The sequence below is a fragment of the Chroicocephalus ridibundus genome, chromosome 2 (genome assembly GCF_963924245.1).
Source record: "Chroicocephalus ridibundus chromosome 2, bChrRid1.1, whole genome shotgun sequence".
Classification (NCBI taxonomy): domain Eukaryota; kingdom Metazoa; phylum Chordata; class Aves; order Charadriiformes; family Laridae; genus Chroicocephalus; species Chroicocephalus ridibundus.
This window is the reverse complement of record NC_086285.1, coordinates 39,235,757-39,256,649: the sequence shown is the minus strand read 5'-3', so window position 1 is coordinate 39,256,649 and position 20,893 is coordinate 39,235,757. Positions and strand designations below refer to the sequence as shown.

At 42.3% G+C, this 20,893-nt stretch overlaps 1 protein-coding gene across 2 annotated transcripts in view; it reads right to left on the bottom strand.

Annotated features, from left to right (window-relative positions):
- The window catches only part of GALNT15 (polypeptide N-acetylgalactosaminyltransferase 15), a 28,770-nt gene extending 8,121 nt beyond the window's left edge, over nucleotides 1-20,649 (bottom strand). For both annotated transcript variants that reach the window (XR_010069863.1, XM_063325135.1), the window contains exons 1-7: nucleotides 20,494-20,649; nucleotides 19,006-19,554; nucleotides 13,589-13,755; nucleotides 12,222-12,426; nucleotides 3,709-3,876; nucleotides 2,983-3,100; nucleotides 2,010-2,204 (exon numbers count right to left, since the gene is read on the bottom strand). Coding sequence is in view for 1 of the 2 variants with exons in the window: in XM_063325135.1 (XP_063181205.1) it covers nucleotides 2,010-2,204; nucleotides 2,983-3,100; nucleotides 3,709-3,876; nucleotides 12,222-12,426; nucleotides 13,589-13,755; nucleotides 19,006-19,554; nucleotides 20,494-20,519 (1,428 nt within the window). In the remaining variant the exon portion in view is untranslated. The remainder of the gene's footprint in view (nucleotides 1-2,009; nucleotides 2,205-2,982; nucleotides 3,101-3,708; nucleotides 3,877-12,221; nucleotides 12,427-13,588; nucleotides 13,756-19,005; nucleotides 19,555-20,493) is intronic.
- Between the last annotated feature and the right edge of the window lie 244 nt (nucleotides 20,650-20,893).

Here is a 20,893-nt window from a genome sequence, read left to right as displayed (position 1 = left end):
CAACCTAAATGGGGGTCACTAGTTATTTTCTGCAGAGGGCAACGTCGGCCGTCAAGGCTCACGGAGATTTTTCTAGTGGCCAATAGGTGGCTCCGCTCGCCCTCCCAGTGCAATAAATCCCCGGAGGGCCCCTCTGCAGCTGAGCGGCAGTAATGTCATCGCTTGCTTCTGCCCTTTGAATAACATCCCGCTGCAGTGACATACTGAAAATATTGGCTGTGAAAGAAAGAAACAGAGAAAAAGGCCTTTTATGTTATGGTATGCTGAGCACAGAGATCGTAAAATTGATCACTTGAAAGAGCATCATACTTAGGAGTACTAAAAGTATTCTGGCTAGAATAAACTCTTAGGCAAAAGGTCATGGTGCTTAGAGTTAGTAAACGGTATCATTGATGGCTGTAGTTTTTAGTACAGAAAATTGCTTCTGAGTTGACAAGAAAGGCCCTCATGAAATTATTAAATTATTTAAAAGACCTAACTGCCCATCTTAAAAGACTTGGCCTAGCATCCTCCTTGTAATTACATGCCTGTAACCCTTGTGAGTCAATTGATGAACTTCTGGCCAGTGGGGTTCAAACCTGCAACACATACAAGGAGGGAGAAGCTTTTTAGAAAAAGTGAAAGTAGATTAAAAAAAAGGAATGTGATAGCCTCAGACTCTAGGATTAGCACAGCAAGCTGCCTGGAGGGGCACATCCACCGGTGGGGTATAAGGATGTCAGACTAGGTGACAGGAGAGAAGCCACGTTGACGCACAGAACTTTTCCTCTCCCCAATACAATGCAGCTCCTGCTGGATCTGACTTGCTTAGACAATGGCCAGCACTGCAATGACTGAGGCATGCAGGACTGAAATGCATGAGTAAAACTGAATGGGAAACTGCACAGCACCTACCCATGCTCTGCCTAACTGTTTTCAGTGAATCTTTTTCTTCTTAAAAGCATGGCGTTCTTAAATGAACAAGAAGACGAATGACACGTTTTCATTCACAACTGCTCCCAAGTTTGTCCACTGCCTTGTAGGAGAGGATATCATTACAAGAAAGGGTATTGGAGCCAGAGAATTCCTGAGAACTGCAGCAACATTAACAACTTCACATTATTACCAGGTTAACATTAACAACATGAACCACAGCTGCATGACTCCCAATAAACAAACATCCACTGGTTTGTAATACATAGGATATACAGACCCTTGATGGATCCTGATCTGCAATGGATTACACAGTGGCTTAAAAACAAGTGTGGCTGTTCTGTAGTTGTTGGATGGTGTGTAGTCTGCAGGCAGTTCAAGTGTGGCTGCATGCCAGGGCCGCGCCACACACCTGGCTGCAAACCTGTCTTAGCATACAAGCTGCTGGGAATCCAAATCCTTGGAGGTCTGACTGCTGCCTGAGTGATGCTTCTAATTAAAAAGTAACTTGTAAATAGTGGCCATGTTGAGATCTGACTTTCTCAGTTACAGACAGTTGCTTCTGGACATCTGTCAATTCAGGAAAAAAAAAATCACCTTTTTTGTCAATGGACCACTCAGATATGTTCCCTTCCAGTAGAAGAGACATCATAGTTTGCCACGTGCCCGTGAATATTACTGAATATCCTCATGAATCGCATGAGGAAGACCTTCAGTAACAAAGAATGAATTCTCTAAGAGGGCCTTCTGAGCACACAGCGCTACTAGCTTCCACTTCAGATGCACTGCAACACTCCATGTACTATTGGTGGACAAAAAAATCACAGCTTGTTGGGCAAGCTGAAGGAGTCATTTCAGAAGGAGTCATACTCTAAGAGATTTGATAGCTTCAGCAAACAACACCTAGGTACGAGTTTCTCTCTTTCCTTCCTGATCTGACAGCTGTTCTACTGGAAGGTTTCGTAAGAAGACTACCCCCAACACCACGCACGTTGAACATTTGACTGTACACAGACACCCCATCTCTATTCCACCCCCTTCACCTACCTCAACACACACTCCTTCCCTCAGGAATAAACCACTACAGATGTCTTTACCTTGCTGATTAAGAAAGCCACTGTGTCATGCTTGTAGAAGTTCTCTTTAAAAGTGCCCAGCCAGGTCTCTGCTATTCGGATTTTGTTCCTCACAATGGCATCTTCATAGGAGAAAGCATGGGGAAAGTGATTTCGATAGACATGCCCAACTCGGGAGCATGGAATAATTTCTACAGAGCCACCACAGAGCCAGGTCTGAAACAAAAGAAGGTGAAGGCACAAAAAGAGATTATCTTATTTTGATTACTTTTATCTAAAAAGGAGAAGCTCCTTTACTATAGACTCTGCCTCAGGAAATCCTAATCTCCACATTGCAGGAAACAGCAAGAGCATTATTATGTGCTTCTTCATATATTCCTTCCCACCGATACAGAGACACAGAGAAGATACAGACTTTTGATTTGACTCAGTATGGCTATTTATATGCTTTTATGTTTTTCTGTGCGCAAACAGTGCAGTGTAGTGAAGAGGCCTGGGGGCTTACCTTCTTTTGTCTGGGACATTAAAGACTCTGTGCCCTTTGTGTCTGCATATTTCATTGCTTTTTAGTATCAGTTCCTCCTTGTATCCAGCAAAAATCAATGCAAACAATATAATATAAACAGTTTGGTATTAAAACTACAGGCTGGCAAAGAAATAAAGGTTACTCTCCCTTTGGTGCATGTTACATGCCAAAAAAGAAGAGGCAGCTTTTAGAAGGTGCCAAAACCAGTGACTCTGTCCTTGGGCAGATAGCGATAGCCAGTAAAACTTCCGTCTCCTGACATAATGCTCCTAACTCACAGCAGATGCATGTTCTTGTACAGTCAGATCACAGAGCGTGGGGATAGATATCTGAGAGGAAAGCGATATTCTCCATACCCCAAGACATTCTGCACTTAAATGCATTTATAAATTGCTTCTTGCCTTTTCATTCAGGTTCCTTAAAAGCCCAATAGTTACCAGAGCTTGATGTTTTAATTAAAGTTCTTACCCTTATAGATAGCTCCAGATTTTCTGCTCCCCACGTGGTCATGTCAGAATCATAAGCTCCAGTGTTTTGGAAGTAATGTCGATCCATGGCCACCACTGCACCAGCTACCACAGGACTCCTGTGTAGAAAACAAGTCTGGATGTGAACAGCCTTAGTTTTGGATAGGGAATTACGTGAAGGCTGAAAATCCTGCCATTTCCATAGAGATAGTATTGCAAAATGATTGAATACTACTCCGTGTAAGCTTCAATGAATTGATTATCTACCCAAAAGAAAGAATAACTGGATCTGAATTCTAGGATTTACTTGGAGAAGGGAGCCAAGGGCTGAAGTATTAAATAAAGCTCAGAACAGTGGGAAGTATTACATACACGTACAGCCAAAACAACAGACAAACAGATAATGATTAAGACAGCTCTTTTAACTCTGCATGATCTATCTTTTGCTTTCCCTACAAACTTCCACACTGTGTCTGGTCAGGTTGTATACTAGTTGCCTCAATGTGTGGAAAATACTTGTCATGCTGAAAGTATGACTGCAATACAGTTAGAATGATTTACTAAAGGCCAAACAAAGTCAGTGTAAACCAAAAACCTATCCCTTCAAAAAACGTTAACCAAGCATATGCAATTAACCACGTCTCTCTTCTGTTAGCTGGAAGATGACCCAAATTGTACAGTTTTGCTGCTGAACTGAGCGGAGTCGTATTGGCTGATGGACTGTTACCTGATAGGGCTGATGGGAGACTGTCGTACCTTCTCTTCACGCTCTGGCACTGGTTCCCAATGAAAATCGAGCTTCCAATCAAAAACACCTCGATGCAGGCCCACAGAGTGATAGTACTGAAAAGTCTTCCAGTCTATGACATCTATGACAGGGGAGACGACACTGTTTCTGAAAAAGACAATATAATTTATTTTCAAAGCCAGCCCGCAAATTACGTTCACTACTCTTAGTAAACAGTGGTTCTCCTTTTTGACACTGTCAAGCACAAGCACTCCTCTAGATGTTAAAAGCCGTTATTTTCCCTGCTGATAGAAGCTCAGGTGCTCAGTGCATGGGAATACTGAGCCTGCAGTGAGGAATCTGAAGATCAATAATTTATTGATAACCTGTACCTTACATTGTCATTTAAAGCTATGCAGGATTTTGCTACAAGTTAACCATCAGAATTCTTATAAAGTTATGTCCCACAGAGGCGCCAGCCTCTGATGCTGTAGACTTTGCATGGATGCAAAGTCCATAGCAAAAGATGATTTTGGCCCCAAACACTTTCATTTTCCTGTAGATGTTCCACACACTTCATGAATTTGTCACTTCAGGCCAACAAAGAGTGCACTTATCCTTATTTTGTTCTCCCAGCTGTTCTGCAAAAACATTTATCACTGCGTTCACAAGCCAGTTTCTGTTTGTATTTTATCACAAGCTTAAAATGCTCTTGCAAATGCACTGTCACAGTGAGGAATCTACTTTTAAGAGCCAGAACAGAGCCATTGCACCATAAGTAGCAATCCTCCAATTCATTTCTAACTTCAGCTAAATTTGGATTAGTCTGAGAAGAGGTATTAGACATTTCCCCATGGCAAACATGTCATGGTATTTCACAGTGTGCTTGTACATCATCTGGGAATTAACTGGTAGTTCAGAAGAGCCACCAGTGTTCCTTGTTTCCAGGTCAATGACGTATCGCATTTGGGAATTTTCAAAGTATAAATGCAATGGTATCAGGGACTGCAGGAAAAAAAGTGTTGAAGAATATTATCCATTTCTTTTCTGTTATGCAAAAAGGATAGCCTCTGGTCTCAGTGTAAGGCCTTGCCTCTAGACAGAAGGTCCTTTGGAGAAAGAACAGTAACACTTACTAGGGATTAAGGTACACTGGAAAAAATTACTCTTGTTCTAGAGTAAGAGTATCCATATAAGAAATTATTCTGGAGTAGCTCTTTCCCTAGAAAATAACTTCCTGTTAAAACTGAGAGAGAGAAGTGAAATGGTCAATTCTGGGGCAATAAGTAGAAGGTTTTACCTCCTCTTTTAAAGATATATATGTTGGTCAGAGATCACTTTTGAGAGAAATATGCTTAAAACATAATATTATCAATGAAGAAAGGTCATCTCAGAAGTCTCCAACACAGTGAGCCCTTTTTACTTTTCCATGGCAGAGACCAGCACCAGGCAAGGAAGATGGTAGCTCTGGGTGATGTTAATGTAATCTTGACGTATCTTCTCTGACTTTACAATCACTAGACTAATGTTTCTTTAGTATCGGGGTGGGGGGAAACTCCAAATTTTGTTTTATCACAGTTGCGATTTCCTGTAGAGAATTTTAGAAGCCCATGGAGAAACAGAGACTACTGATTGTCAGTGAATTGTATGAAGATGATCTATGCAGACTATAGCGTTAACATGACTCGGTTATTCCTTTGTTTCCTGATAAAAGCAGACTGTCCTATGATGAGCTAAAGGCAGAAAGATTTACAACAGAGAAGTGATTATATTTCTCCATTCAGGTGTAAAACCAGCCTTTGTAATAGGTAATAATAGGCACTCTTAGAAACAAGCACTGGATTTATAAATAGAAGAGAAAATTTTATGGTCACCTGCAACATTTGTAGGCATATACATTAAGGCAGTGATTTGTTGTCATGCTCCCGCAAGACTCAAGAAGAAATTGAAAGAAATGATAATAAAAATAGTAAAGATTATATCCTCCGTGATTCCCTTGGTGATACCCCTGTGACACAGTTTTTTATCCAGGGCAGGAGCAACCACCTCAAACTCCAGCCAGCAGAAGCCCTTCTACTGAAAGCTGTATTTAACTTTTACTCACTTAACAGCATGAAAAGTAAACTAACTGCTTCTAGAAGTTACTAAAAGGTAGTGTCCCAGTGGAATCACACAAGCACATGTTTTTTCTTGGATATGCTGAGAAAAATCCAGATAACAAATTAAATGGATTTTATATGACTAAGCTTCAAAAAATGAAAAGTCAACGTAATTGTAATTTCTACATCCCGCTGCATTCTCCAGTGTATGAGCATCTCTGACAACTGTCTGGTTAGGAGTGTAGTTCGAGTTGTACCTCAGGTCATTGCTACTTGCTGAAATGAATGCTATCTATTGCTACCTGCCTATCCATTCTCATCCAGACAGGACTGAGAAACTAATGACCCCAAGGTAATTCACTTTACAATTACAGAGTCAAGAATGAAATATCAGGAGGGTGTACTGGAGTGGAAGCCAGAGGAGAAAACGTAGACTAAACCATTCAAAAAACTTTGACCTTGGAGACTATATCACATGCACATATCCAAGATAGTTCCAGACAGGGACAATGTGGATGCTCAGTTATGCTCAGGTATATTCTGGATCAGCTACATTCTGGAGCAGATGATCCAGACATTTCAGACTATCCTGCATTTGCATATCATTTCAGCCATTTAAAACCTGTCCTTCTTTTTGGATCCACTTTAAATTTGTTGCCACTATAAAACTCCAAACTCCAATGATGCTTCCAGCATCAGTGCAACTGCTATAAGAGTAAGCACCACAATAGCAGTTCTTGTCAAAATAATCCTTTCTTTTTAATGCATGCTTTTGATGTGCTTGTTATTGGGCATTGACTCTTCAATGCCTTTCAAGAAAAATACCTGCAGTGATGTAATGGATTCTGATGGTTTGGAGACCAAGCAATTATCCAAACTATCTGCAAATTATGACATGGAAAATTACAGTGTTTAAGACAGCCAAAAATAACTCACCAGATAGGTCATATTCTACCTTGCCTAAATTCAACAATAAACCAGAACAAAATAAAAATCTAATCTTCTTTCCCAGAAAATTATACAGTACAAACTGATAACTGTGTTTTAAAGCTATTACTCGAGTAGCTCTTTCAGAATGCCAAGATAACAATTTTCAAGAGTATGTAACTAATGCTAGATCTTCACCTAGTATAAGCTGGTGTAGCTCTGATGAAACCAATAGAAACACCTTCTTGGAATTTTAAATGCTTTGAGTGTCTTTCAGATCTGAAATAGAGGAATCCAGTAACTTTATCTGTGTGAAAACTGGCCAACGTCCAATTTTAATCTTAATCAAGCAGTGCGTTACCTATCTTTTGCTATTAATGCTTTTTTTAATAAAAGATCTGTTTTCTGCATATTCAGTGACGGTTTTATGATTGCGTGGTTGTAAATGCAAATTTGCAACAGAAGGTAATTGAAAATTGGAAGATGTTCTTAGCTATTCTTTTTGTTTTTAACTGGGTAACTGGCAGACAGTCAGCAGCTTCTCAGTACTTTGAAATGAAACACACACTGGCAAACTACTGCTAATTTTACTCTGTGGAATCCAAGGAAAGGGAAAAACAGGAAATTCAAATACAACTAGCAGCAAGACTTTGAACCATTTGACTAATTTGCGAATATTTCAAATGCTTGGAACACACATGAACTACAAAAGGTCACAATTCCATGAAAAAGAGCAACCCAAACAAAAACAATTTCCTGGTTTGGGATTTCTCAACCAAATACAATTGCAAATGCAATGTCTTCCCATGACCCTTTACAGTCAGCATGGACATTATGTTCTTTTATATTTTTAGAATAAGTAACATGAGGAGAGGGAGATTTAATTAACACATCTGTTTTGAAGTTTTAGATACACTGGTTTTTGAAAGTGCGTTTTATTGATTTATGCTTTCTTTTGCTGGGAAGGGAACTCATTTTAATCTGTTTAAATCCCACTTTAAATAAGGAGGAACAAAAAAAAACCCACATGAAAATTATGTACTTTCTTCAACTAGTTTCAGAGGGTATCATTCCCTGTAAAAACTGGATAGCTAGGAAATCCAGGCAGTCCAAGTTTTCTGGCTCTGCACATAGTCAAAACTTCAGTTAAGTAACTGAGAACCCACACTGGTTCCACAGCACACGGCATTTTCACTGAAAACATCTCGCTGGCTGGCTGAAGTCTTCAGGGAAATAGTAATGCAAAACATTTAAAATTAGTTAGGGTTAATAAAAAGATAAAATGCAGTGATCAGGAATGGTAAAGCTATGGTATAAAGGATTACTTAAAAATGCCTTACAGATCAACTCCAGACTAACTCAGGGCATATGAACAGTCTCCTTGAATTGATGGACTACCCATATGCTAAGCACTAAACATATACGTCAAGTCTCTGCTTGGTAGAGTGCTAACGGAATCCTTTATTTAAAAAAAAAATATCTTTTGAACCTGTCTTTTTTGTTAAAATATTCAAATTTGTATGTGGGGTACCAAAATCTGTAGGAGCAACCAATACCTTTTTTACACTGGACAATCAGGGCACTGTGCCATGAATCATGCCTAAATCCTCATTGCTCCTACGTTTGGCAGTAGTATTGGCTTTTGGCTTTAGATTCTTGTCTTCAGTTTCTTTACCTCAACTTCTTTAAAATAGGTCACCCACTGATCTTGATCAACTGTCAAAGACTGCAAAGAGCTAGCATATCTTCACATAACATACCATGTAAATGCAGAACATTAATTTACTGAATTTGAAATGAGGGTTATTGACAAATGGAGGATACAAAAGCATTAGGCAACAGAGAAGTCTCAGGAAGCAGGCTGTTATATGTGAAGTACATGGAAGGTTTTCAAAACAAGGAGAGTAGCACGGAAATGCATGCTCAGATGCTGGCGTTGTGTGGGCTTTGGATGGATAACATCATGCTTCCCTGAGCCCGTTAAGAAGGTAGAAAACAGATGGTTTATGTATTTTGTAGCTTAAAAGGCTGGGGTTTGGGCCACTGAGAAGTGGAGAATCAGATGAAAAGAGATGAAGAAGCTGTTCAACTTTAGTGTAAAGTATCTCCCTTCTCTCTAGTGTATTACCATAAAACTAGAACCACACAGAAATTTTCTGGACAGCAGAACTCTATTTCTATTCCTGTATCTACAAGCAGAGGCTCCCATTCAGTCCAGAATGGGAGCAAACAGCAGATGAGCTACCTTTCCACTGCTATGTTAATTTCTTATTCTGTTTAACAGCATTTTCATCAAAGATTAGTGACCTAGAATCACAGTGCTAAGTAAAGGCACTTTGAATTTTAGAAACTAGATAGGCTTCTTTTAATAATATCACAGGCTTCTGTTTCCTAACATAGTATTTGAGCTGTGAGGTAGGCAGTGCGCTGGCACAGAGGGAAACAGCCCTTGCAACCAGGAGCAGGGGAAAAGTCATAGGGGCAAGCTACCTCTTTGCAAGCCACCTCTCTGCCACAGTTCTGGTGTCCATGCCTTTTTTAGAGGTGGAATTCCTTGTCAAGAATATAAGCAAGATTCATTTTGCTTTCATGCAGTATGCTCAGGAACGACACTTTGGATCAGTTTTTAAGGGACACTGTTTTTAGGTTAGAAGAGCAACCTTTTCAAGGCTTCATGGCACAGTTTATTATATGCCCCCTCTGCCTTTCACTGCTTTTGGACAGAAAACAAAATAGCAGCTGTCTCCTGCAGTCTCCTGGTAGAGGCAAACCCCTCAAAAGACGACTGTAATAACTGTACAGCTGCATTACTGTAGACCATGCTACTTACCTGGAATTATCCTGGAACACAAACAGTTGCCAAATGAAATGATCTGTGGGGCATCTCATCTAGTTTTCTAACATTGTCCAGGTGCCTACAGTATTCATCCTTGAATAATCAAAATGCCAAGGGATGCTTTACAAACTGCTGAACCATTCTCCAGGTGATATACTAAGCTGATGCACAGCTTCCCAGTCAGTTTGGTAGGTATGGTTCACAGAACTAGTCCCAGTCAAGGTGCCCATAAATCATGTGTAATGATTTTAGAAAGATTCAACGCTTCTGGGGAAAATAATTTTGATTGGATTAGTGAATAAACCATCACATTGGGAAATGAAATGTCATCACCCAGAGCAAGTCAAGCATCTCTCAAATATTTCCATACCTGTAAAACTGGGACAATTTTTCTCATGTTTGTCCTGTCTGTCATTACCACAGGCTACTCGGAACTGGGGGTATCTCCCTTTCTGTAAGTATGTTGAACTCACAGTGAGGTCTCAGCTTGGGCAAGGATCTCTTGGCATCACTCTAAGACAGGTCACAATAATAGTGCTAGATCTGATCAGGAGTCTAGAAAATCAGGCTTAATCACAATTTTCAAAGTTAAAATCTCTCTCCAGCTCCACTGAGCTTCTGCAAAGGTTTGAGCTTTGGAGAGACTGCATTTTTCCTTGCCAGCAAACAACTCACTCACTTTAGGTGATTAAGTGTTTTCCCATCCTGTCTCTCCAGCAAAAGCGCATGAGTTGCAGCTTGACTGGTACATTAAGAAAAGGAATGATGAATGTTTCACCAGTCACTGTAAGCTTTTTTCACTGTACTTTCCTCATTTGGGTAGTCTCAGGGAGTGCACATGATTCAATTTAACAGCTCCTCAACTGCTAAATGAAGCCAAGTTGACTATGCTAATGCTTTACATTTCCATAGCAATCTCTACACAAGCATTACAGGCAATTTGGGAAAAATCATGAATTAACTTCCTTATCAGGTCAATGTTATTATCACCATTCTTCAGCTGGGGAGAGAAGGACAGCGCGTGAAAGTGATTGCCAGATGCCTTGGAGCATGTCTTCCCTGTGCACTGGGGAATGGCACAGGTTCTCCACGCTAGCAGTGACAAAGCTTCCAGGGTCAGACACAGTGACTGATGCAGCATACAGAAAAGGATGGTTTAGACCATACTATTATCCAAACATCCTTCTACCTTTGCTCCATGGATCCAATTAACAATTAGCTAACTCAGTGTTAAAGTCTGCTCTCCTGGAGGAATAAATAAGCATATGAGCCCTATAGGGGAAGAGAATCCCTTTCTCACCCCCTGGTGACAGTGCTACATAAATCTCAGAGATATGGTAGGCTTTGTGGCTTTACATTCCCTTAGCTGAGATAATTTTTGACAGTGAATCACTACAATTGTGGTGGGATCCTATCTTCTCTGTTGCCATTGTAATTCCCCCTTCACTATAGCTCTCCTCTGAGACTTTTTATAACTCTTTAATTTCAGCAATACAACCTTGAATAACTGGCTGATTGATACAGATAGGAGTTTTGCATGAACATCAACAATAGACTACAGCTCAAGGCAGAAGAATCATGAAGTATATTCATAATAAACCATCTAATAAGTCAGCAGACAAAAAATAATATGAATAGTCCTGACATTCTAGGGCAGCATTACTCTTACGTGCAGTATTTTTAATGTTTTCATCCGAATTATGTATTCATTTCTAAAAATTCAAAATAATTCTCTTATAAGCAAACATAATCAGCCATAAAAGCAGCTTGTTCCAGTGCCTGGGAACAGCCTTTGAAGGTCTTTAATATGACGATTTAACGGTCTGGTAAGAGTTTTAAAGATGTATTTTTTCTTTTACTCCCTCAAGCAATTATTCATTTTTTCCCAAGTGGCTTATGGGTAATGATAGACAAGTTAATGTACAGATTTTTCTTTCAGAAAAGTCTCTTTAGTAAAGCATTTACTGCCATGTAATTCTTGAAACATTTTCAGTGATTTAATCTCTTTGAAGGACTTGAGGACTGCATAGATGAGCTCAGCTGTACATTAGCGAGCAGGCCCAAGCACCACCCTAAACATGAAAGACTCGGAAAATGCAAATCTGTATCTTCCTTTGCTGGTTTGATGTCAGTGAAAGTACCTGTGCTTAGCTAGAACTGTTTAGGCTGCCCAGAAAGTTTATTTTTTCTGTGGAACAGAGATGGTACAAGTGACATTGGTATGCAGCCAAATTGGCTCAGGAGGACAAAGCATTTTAGCCTTGGCTTCATGACTGAGACAGATAAAAAGTAAAAATAATGGAGTCTTGCAGTAGTTTCTCTCGTGGATGTTTGCCAATTTCCAAACAGCTTGAGACTGCAACTTTTTTAATTCAGACAACCAGGAAGACTTCTTATAGATCTAACTGGATACAAACTCTGGCAGTTCAGTGATACTGTGGTGAAGTGAGGGTTATCAGCGGCGTGACCTATCCTGCTTCCCACATATCAGAATGATGCATGTGGTGATAAGGTAGAAAATAAAAGCAATATGACCAGAAGGAACACGGTAACAAGGACAGGATAAAAAAAATACCCAAACCTTTCCAAGTATATCTCTTTCAGCAGAAATTAGCATATGCAGGGAGCTCAGAGGTCACAGGGATATTTACCGGTTGCTGGACAGCCTGGCTAGGAGGGGTTCCAGCCAGCCCTTCTGACACTCGCAGTGTGAATCCATGAAGATGAGCACATCCCCAGTTGCCCGTGCAGCTCCTAGCATCCGACCTCGTATGACTCCAAGCCTCTTGTTGCTCCGGATTAGTTTCACACCATCCAGTTTAGAGATGTATTCACTCAGAGCTGACTTCAGGGGCCCTGTCAGAAACAGAATGGTCAATCAAATGTTTTAGCTTTGATTCAAGCTGTTTTAGAAAAGCAACAGGTAGTAGGAGATGCTACTTCTTGCTGGTAAAATGTTTTGGGGGCATTTGTTTTACATGGCCAAGTAGGCCACGTTCCAAGTATTCCCACAGCAGCATAATGTCAAAGAGAAGTAGAGACTAATGGAAACTGAGATTCACTAGGTGTGAAGCTATTCCTATGAGAAACTTTATAGCCTCCTCTCCTGTTTTCAGCAAAAGGTGGATGCTCTCATCGTCTCATAAAAGGCGCAGATCAGAGTGAGATACTACAGGTGTTTGGCTTTCCCAAGCGCTTTGGATTACTTTAGCAATGTGGAGTTTTCCACGCTATGCTTCAGCCAAAGTCCAAGTCTGGAAATTATTACAGCAGATCTGGTCCAGTGGGAAGGCTAAGATTTGCATACTATGATCTTATTTTAAAGTAAGAATGTTCAGAGTGATTGGAAATGATGGGGAAAAAAGAAACATATTTCAAAGTTGAAAGGCTAAGCTGAATTCTAGGAATGGAAGAGTGAAACCTGGCTGCCAGCTCAGGGCTTTGCTTATCTCTCTTCCTGAGGGTCCTCTTTGCCTTCTACTCTCCTCACATGCTTCTTGGAGGAGGACAGAGGAGAGCCACAAATATGATCCATGAGATGAAGATGCTGGAGTACCTCTCCTATGAATTCAGGCTGAGAGAGTTGGGGTTGTTCGGCCTGGAGAAGAGAAGGCTCCAGGGAGACCTTATAGCCGCCTCCCAGATCTGAAGGGGGCCTATAAGAAAGCTGGGGAGGGGCTGTTTGCAAGGGCATGTAGCGATAGGACGAGGGGCAATGGTTTTAAACTAGAGCAGGGGAGGTTTAGATTAGACATTAGGAAGAAGTTCTTTACAATGAGGGTGGTGAAACACTGGAACAGGTTGCCCAGAGAGGTGGTGGAGGCCCCGTGCCTGGAGACATTCAAGGCCAGGCCTGATGAGGCTCTGAGCAATCTGATCTACTTAAAGATGTCTCTGCTTACTGCAGGAGGGTTGGGCTAGATGATCTTTAAAGGTCCCTTCCAACCCAACACATTCTATGATTCTGTTCCCTGAAGCTTTGGAAGAAAGAGCTCACATACAGAGAAACGGGGACTACCTTGCTGGCTGAGGTCATCGACTAGGATGATATCCTTGAGGGAGGCCTTGGGGGCCGTGTCCATAATGCTGTGCACGGTTCTCAGCAGGGTAGACCAGGCTTCGTCATGGAAACAGATGATGACACTAGCAGTAGGCAGACTGGAGTCATATTCTTGCTGTAGGCACCTGCATGGGATAAAATAAGGGAGACACTAAAACACTGATACAAATGGCTGCTTGTCTCTCAGAGCAAAGTTGTAAGCTACACCTAAACCTTCAGGGATGGAAAGCAGTTTAAGATATTGTCTCACTTCTACTTAAGCGAAGGATGTATTAAGGTGCCCAAGACTGGAATACAAAGTGAAAATACAGGAATGACATTATAAAAATTAAAATGCAAAATTAGGAATGTTTTGCTGTATTCTGGGATACTTTATTCTGCTCTGGCTGCTTGAAAATACACAGCTCAACAGAAACAGTCCAGAAGGCAAAGAAAGAGAAACTGAAGACAATTAGAGCAAAGCAGAGAGGGGAATAAAGGAAGTCAGTCAGCCTCCACCAATTTCCACATTTTCTCAAGTAACACAGAAAAGAGTAAACTGAAGTCCAGTACCTGTAAGACTAATAAGCAAAATAACTCATCTGCACAACAGACTGGTGTACCTGTGGACTGCCTGACCAGTGAACGAAGCTAACATCCCAGTCCTGTACAGGAAAGAAATGGATCCTTACATGGGCAATGAAAACAAATGTAGAAACATTTGTTTCTAAAACAAAAGAAAGTAAACGTATTTTCCCTATAAAGTTTATACAGCTTGGGTTTTTTTTTTTCTGATAAAAACGAATCACTGATGAACGAGGCTCTCAGCTGGGTAGATTATCTTTATGCTGTTTTCTGCTATTTACTTTACAACTCCAGGTACTGACACAATCTACTGCGAGCCACCTGGCTGCATGGGTTACTGTATGGCATTTGTAGAGATGCTCCAGAGTGCCAGCTGGGGCACACGGCTCCTCAGTTTTCCATGGGGCCAAGAATTCACCCATGACATTGAAAAAAGTTCCATCAAAATTACAGTGAATTATATGTTGCTTTGACAACCCCAGCATTTAAGAACGAAAAACACTTCCTATTCATCCTCACAGAAACTGTATACGAAAACTATAAACCCTCATCAAACAATGGTGATTTCATAAATGTAAGTAAAGGATCTACAAATCGCATTCATGACAAAAAGTGTTTTCTGATGTACCAGTCTTGGTTCAGAGAGACAGGATACACTATACTGGCATGAGGATGCACATTTTCCAGAAAAGGCCTTCAAATGCCCGTTGTAGAGATGCAAAGACTGTGCCTATATATCTGCTTTGCTTACAAAAGGAAACACATTTTAAAATCTTTTCATTTCCTGAGGAGCAGTCATTCAGTTTCCTAACTCATTTAATCTCCAGCAGCAAGAACTTCTTCAAGGAATTACCAAACTGGCTGGATGTGGCCCATTGTTATTTCAGCATTTTTGTATTGCCAAGCAAATCATCATACAGATTTTACAGCGGTTGTTAAACAATTAGCGACTCAGCAGAAGCTCATGCGAAGGATATAATTTTAATACTGCTATGTTTATTACCATTTTACTTAGTCCTATTCATGGACAGAGGCCCTATGCTGCTAGATACTATCCAGCCATAAACCTGCTTATCATTTAAGAGAATCCATAGTCTGAATGATTTAATAACAAATACAAATAAATGAATACTATAGATACACTTCTGGGAATATAAATTTAAAATGAGCACAATTATAATAGTTTATTATACTTTAATAAAAAGTTATGCTGCTTCATATTAATATCTTTTTGTATAGAGAGGCAAATATTCTTGATGATTTTTACATTCTAATGAATCTGTGTTGTCCTTGGTTTACTAATTTTCTGTAATCTACAATGCTGTTATTTCACAATTTCATATGGGATAATTGTTTCCATTTTCAGCAGGATGGAGAAAAGTATACTTTCATCATGTGGCAGTGTTTGTATTTTCAGGAAGAAGAATCTAGAGGTGATTAAGAAAAGTGAAGATCTGATACAGTCCTTTTACTACCAGGCAGTTTCCAACCAGGAACATTCAGTACAGCTATAAGCACCTATATTTTGCACCATAATACTACGATGCCTTGTTGCTAGTACTGTGGTTATAGCAAGAAAAAAAGGCTGTTGTGGCATCTTAATTGGAAAAGAATTGAAAACAACTGTACTTGAATACACAACCTAGGTGGTGAGTGTTTAGTTGCCATGGAGATCAGCAAAGACTTGCAATATAGATACCTAATCTTCAGAAAAATGTGAAATGGTACTGGTATACAGAAATACCTTCCCTATAATTTGGAGCAGTTTCATAGACTGTCCATCATAAATCGGCATTTCAAAAAGTCAGGGCTGTGACTGATATGAGACATAGTGATTTAATCCAATTTGTGAAAAATAAGGAATCGTAACAAGCAGCAATGATCAGGAGAGCAATTCTGACACGGCAAAGGCACTGCCGACGGGGACTCCCACCTACCTTCAGGAAAATGTCTCCTTGAGATTCAGGTCTCAACAGCACTCAGGTGGAAGCTATGCTTTTGTAATGAAACTTAAAACCTTTTTAGACAGCTTGTGAGTTCTCTTTGCCTGCATACGTTTGATGCTCAAGCCCGAGAGAGGAAACCAGACTTTTTTACAGGCACAACCCCATCATAAAAGTCACAATGGCAGGCTTGATTCTGGTCCACTGTCCCAGGAGGGTGTCAATGGCAGCTGGACCAACTGAGAACAGCAAAAAAGCCCTTTGAGGGACAAAAGTACCTTAGAGAATGAGTCTTGATGGGGAAGAACAACTTCCTACTACAACTGGACAAGTTATTAGGCCTTTTCACCCACAGACCCAGGCTGTTTCAAAACTGGTTCTCAAAGTAAATGCGGCAAAACAAGGTACCTGATTCATCTACTGGGGTATGTTTCACTGTGGGATCAGTAGGAGTGCTGGAAGAGACACAGTTTTATGCATCTGAAAATTAGATTAAAACATTCACCTGAAAGGCATGCAAAGAGACGGGGGTTATGTTAGAAGTTGGATTCGGGTGAGAAAGGTCTAAACTATTGCTTTCCAGGTGAGGCAGTTGGATCCTGGGCTGTTAAGGCACAGCACAGCACAGCTTACAGGCTCTGGTTTATTTCCAGCAGAGCTCTGTACTCTGCACATAAGAAGAAACTGTAGTTATGCTGCTCATTGCTCCAATGCAAAGCACAACAGACCTCTTTATGTGATTTTCTAAGGAACAACAGTGAAGTGTATCTTATGGCATTTACCTTATACCTTACACCCTGGTTTAAGAGTAAACATGAAGTATACAAGTGTGCAGCCTGGGCAGCTTTATTTTACAGTATCTGGAATTGCTTCACAATTAGTAGGCATAGCTTCTGGTGTGAAGAATTTGCTGTCTAATTTCAAGTGAAATGAGGGAGACCAAGTCCATGGACCTAACTCACTGAAATGTCTCTTGACTGGTTGGGTTCTCTCTAACTAAATAATAACAGCCATTATTAGGAGCAACATGAGTCAAACAGAATAGAGTAATAGGCAATTTCATTCATTACTGGATCGCTGTCATTTGACACTGGTATAAAACTGGACTGACAGAGTTGTGAGCCAGGCCCCCAGAGTAAATTAGGCCTGAAAAATATCGTTGTGGTTTGTGTGTTGTGCCATAAAGGGCAGGACAGGCTTAGAGGTAAACTTCTGCTGCTGGTTTATGATCTGGATTTAGATCTGAACAACTGCGAAACCTCAGATGTTCAGATCCATGGTTTCAATCTGGGCTCTATAAGATGTGGTGTTGATGGCTCTTCAGGCTGTAACTAGTCAGACAGGAAAACCCATCCAAGAGCTCTGAGGCCATGGCTTAAATCTTACCAAGATTAGTATTAACTAAACCTGTCTCTTGTTGGATGGCCCTTCAGCTGCCAAAATGAGACTGTTTTTTGGCTGACATCACATGCAGTAAACCAGGATCATCATTCCTTCTTTGAACTACATGGTTCAAAGAGCTGCCAGTGAAGCATTGTGAAAAATAACTGAAACAATATTAGCATTTCATTATTCAATGGAATTACCCAAATTAACGCTGAACCTAGTCAGCAAGTGTAGAAAACACTGTTTCATTTCTCCTTTAAGATTGTCCCCTTGAATTAAAGCCACCATCTGTCTTTAAACATATGAAAATGACCACTAGAAAAAATATTATATATACTCTGTGTCTTACTTAAAATGTTTTCTGGTGCATCTAGCGGGACACCTCCCACTAGACCAGGCTGCTCAAAGCCCCATCCAGCCTGGCCTTGAACACTTCCAGGGATGGGGCATCCACAGCTTCTCTGGGCAACCTGTCCCAGTCTCACCACCCTCATAGTGGTGAGTCTAAATCTACTCTCTCCTAGTTTGAAGCCATTACCCTTACCCTATCACCACATGCCCTTGTAAAAAGCCCCTCTCCAGATTTCTTGTAGGCCCCTTTCAGCGTTTGTCAGGTCAGTTGTTATAGTAAAAGAGTTGAAAGCCCCAACACCTGACTCCTTTACCACCCCGTAAGCCCAGTGACCCCACAGCTTTGTCAGAAGCCCACCATGAAGGGATGGCTGGGTCCTTTGAGCGCAGTCAGGTGGGCTGGGGCCGGGCCCGGCCGAGCCTGAGCCGCTGACACCGCCTTTCCCGCTCGACAAGCCCGCACAGCCCCGGCACCCGGGCGCCGTTCGGACTCCCTTCCCAGCCCCAGCAGGCAGGCAGACTGACAGACAGACAACGGGGGGACAACCGCGGAGTCTGGGGCAGACACCGCCCCACTCCCCTGCCGCCGCCCGGCACCTGCTGCGGCGGGGGGCGCCGCGGCCGTCGGCAGGGGGCGCCGCTGCCCGCCCGGCCGGCCGGCGGGCGCGGCGTTGCCGTGGTGACGGGCAGGGCCGCCGCGGCCCGGCCGCCCCGTCGCCGCCCCCTCTTTCTTCCTCCCCCGCAGCCTCCATTTTTGCCGGGCTGGAAAACACCGTCGGTGTTTCGTGCAGCCGCTGCCGGCTCCGGCAGCACCTGCCGCTGACTCCGGGTCCCCGGGGGCTGTGGTCCAGGGCGGGGGCGGCCGCGGCGGGGCGGCCTGTGGGACCCGGCTGGGGCGGCTGGGGCTCCCGCCGACTGCTCTGAGGAAGTCTGGAGCTCTGAGGAACGGCGCGCGGGGGAGGGGGTGCGTGTTCCTCACACGGCGTGGGCAAAAACACGTTATCCCGAACCGGAGGGGAGGGTTTGCTAGGAAAGTCGCGGGGTTTCGAGGGGGAGAGGTTCACGGGGTACGCGGCGACGGGGGAAAGAGGCGAGTTTTCTCCCAGAGATTAAAGAGGCTGTTTTACTTACAACGGGTGTCGTACCTCAGGCAGCTCCCGGCGCAGAGAGATCCGCTCGCTCAGCGCTTCGTTAAAGCCGTGGGTTTCCAGGCTGAGCGGCCGCTCCCCTTCAGCGGCAGCCCCTTCCCCAGCCTGCAGGGGAAGGGGCAGGAGCTGGGGCTCCGGGTCACCCTCTGCCCTCCCCTCCGGCCGCCTGCTCTGCTGCTTCACCACCCGGTAGCCCTTCCTGGCCTTGCTGTGGTTCCTTTTGCCGGTGGGCGACACGACGGCCACGATCAACTCATCCTCCCGCAGGGAGATGAAAGGCGACAGCCCATCCAGGGGGTAATACTGCTGGCTCTCCTCCTGGGTCTCCAGCATCTCTTGGGTCTCCGCAAAGTCCACCTGATACCCTTCCCGGGGGTTGAACTCCACCGGCTGGAAAGTCCCTTCCCTGTGCTGGTTGCTGGGTGGTGGATTCAGCGTTGTAACCATCAGTAGCAAAAAGCCCAGCATCAGCAACAACAAGAGAAACTGCAGCTTACGTGATCCATATCTGCACTTCTTCCTCAAGAACATACTGTTGGTGACAAAATGATACAGATGGTCATGTTAAATATCACTTGGATCTTTCTCAGGCTCCAGTCCTCGGGTTGCAGTAAAGCCCTGGTTTTCACTATCTGCCAAGAGGATTTTTTTGCTCCCCTCGCATTTCACTGATGCCGTTTCATGCTTTCCTCTCTATTTACAGACAAAATATAACATTCCTATTAATATTGCACTTACTGTAGTAAAAGGTAGCATGGATCCAGTAAGATAAAGTAGATCCTTTATTAGACAGAGTCCCAGCTTGCTTAGAAAGCACAGGTTTAGCAGATGAAAAGAGTAACTAAAGTTTCATTTTTTTCCTTCTTAAATTCTAAGTAAAAAGAAATCCCATTTCTTATAGTTTCCTTCCAGAGTAGTTCTTGCTTCTTCAAAGTTTCCAGTTGCTGCCTGGACTGAAGCGCCTTATCTCTGAAAGCAGATCTGACAGCTCTCCCCCGTTCAGAGGCTTCAAGTTAACTGTGATCAACAGATGAGAACTAGTCGGTCCCTGACTTTGTTTCACACATAACTACGGCACTCAGTCAGGAAGCACTTTGCCAGACATAATACAGAGCAATGTGTGCGTCTTTCTCTTGGTCCTAATGCCCTCACTGTTCTTGTCCTATCAAATCAAAACTTTGCAAAAGCTGTAAGAGGTGAAATATAAGAAGCAAAACGTTGTATTATAAAAGAAATCAAGGCATACCACGAATCGCTCTACTTCTGAATAGCTGTTTTAAGCTAAGAATCCTCAGAGCAAGATGCAAGAATTTTATAAACTGAATAAAAGATGGAGTGCACATGATTTATTTAAGGCTAGATTTATTCATAGGGTAATATGCTAGCTGGAGTATATGAGTATATTTCATTTTCAATAAATATTTACAGCTGTAGGGATTTTAACACTGACGTAAGGGTGCCAAATTATCACCTGGCAGACTGGAGTTGTCTCCTCATCCATAAATTTGATATTGCAGGGGAAGCAGCACTTCAAGTTTTCAATAGTCCAGGGATAACGTGTAGAAAGCCTGTGCCGGAACAACAACTACTGACACTGAAAGAAAACAACGACTTCTGTGATTAAAAGAGGAGCTCAGTCTGTGAGGTTTGTTTGCTAATATTGCTGGCATGGGTGCTAGTGGGCATGGACTGTGGCATTTTTTTGCTGAAAAATGGCTGCTTGTCCAATGGGAAAAGGGCTGAGTCCACATGCTTCAGTGTCACACGCCTCTTGGTCTGGCAGAGATCAAACATGGATGTAACTCAGGTGTTACTGACCCTTTTGACACTGGGAGCATGGGATGTGTTTTTTGCATATCTTGTAATATTTG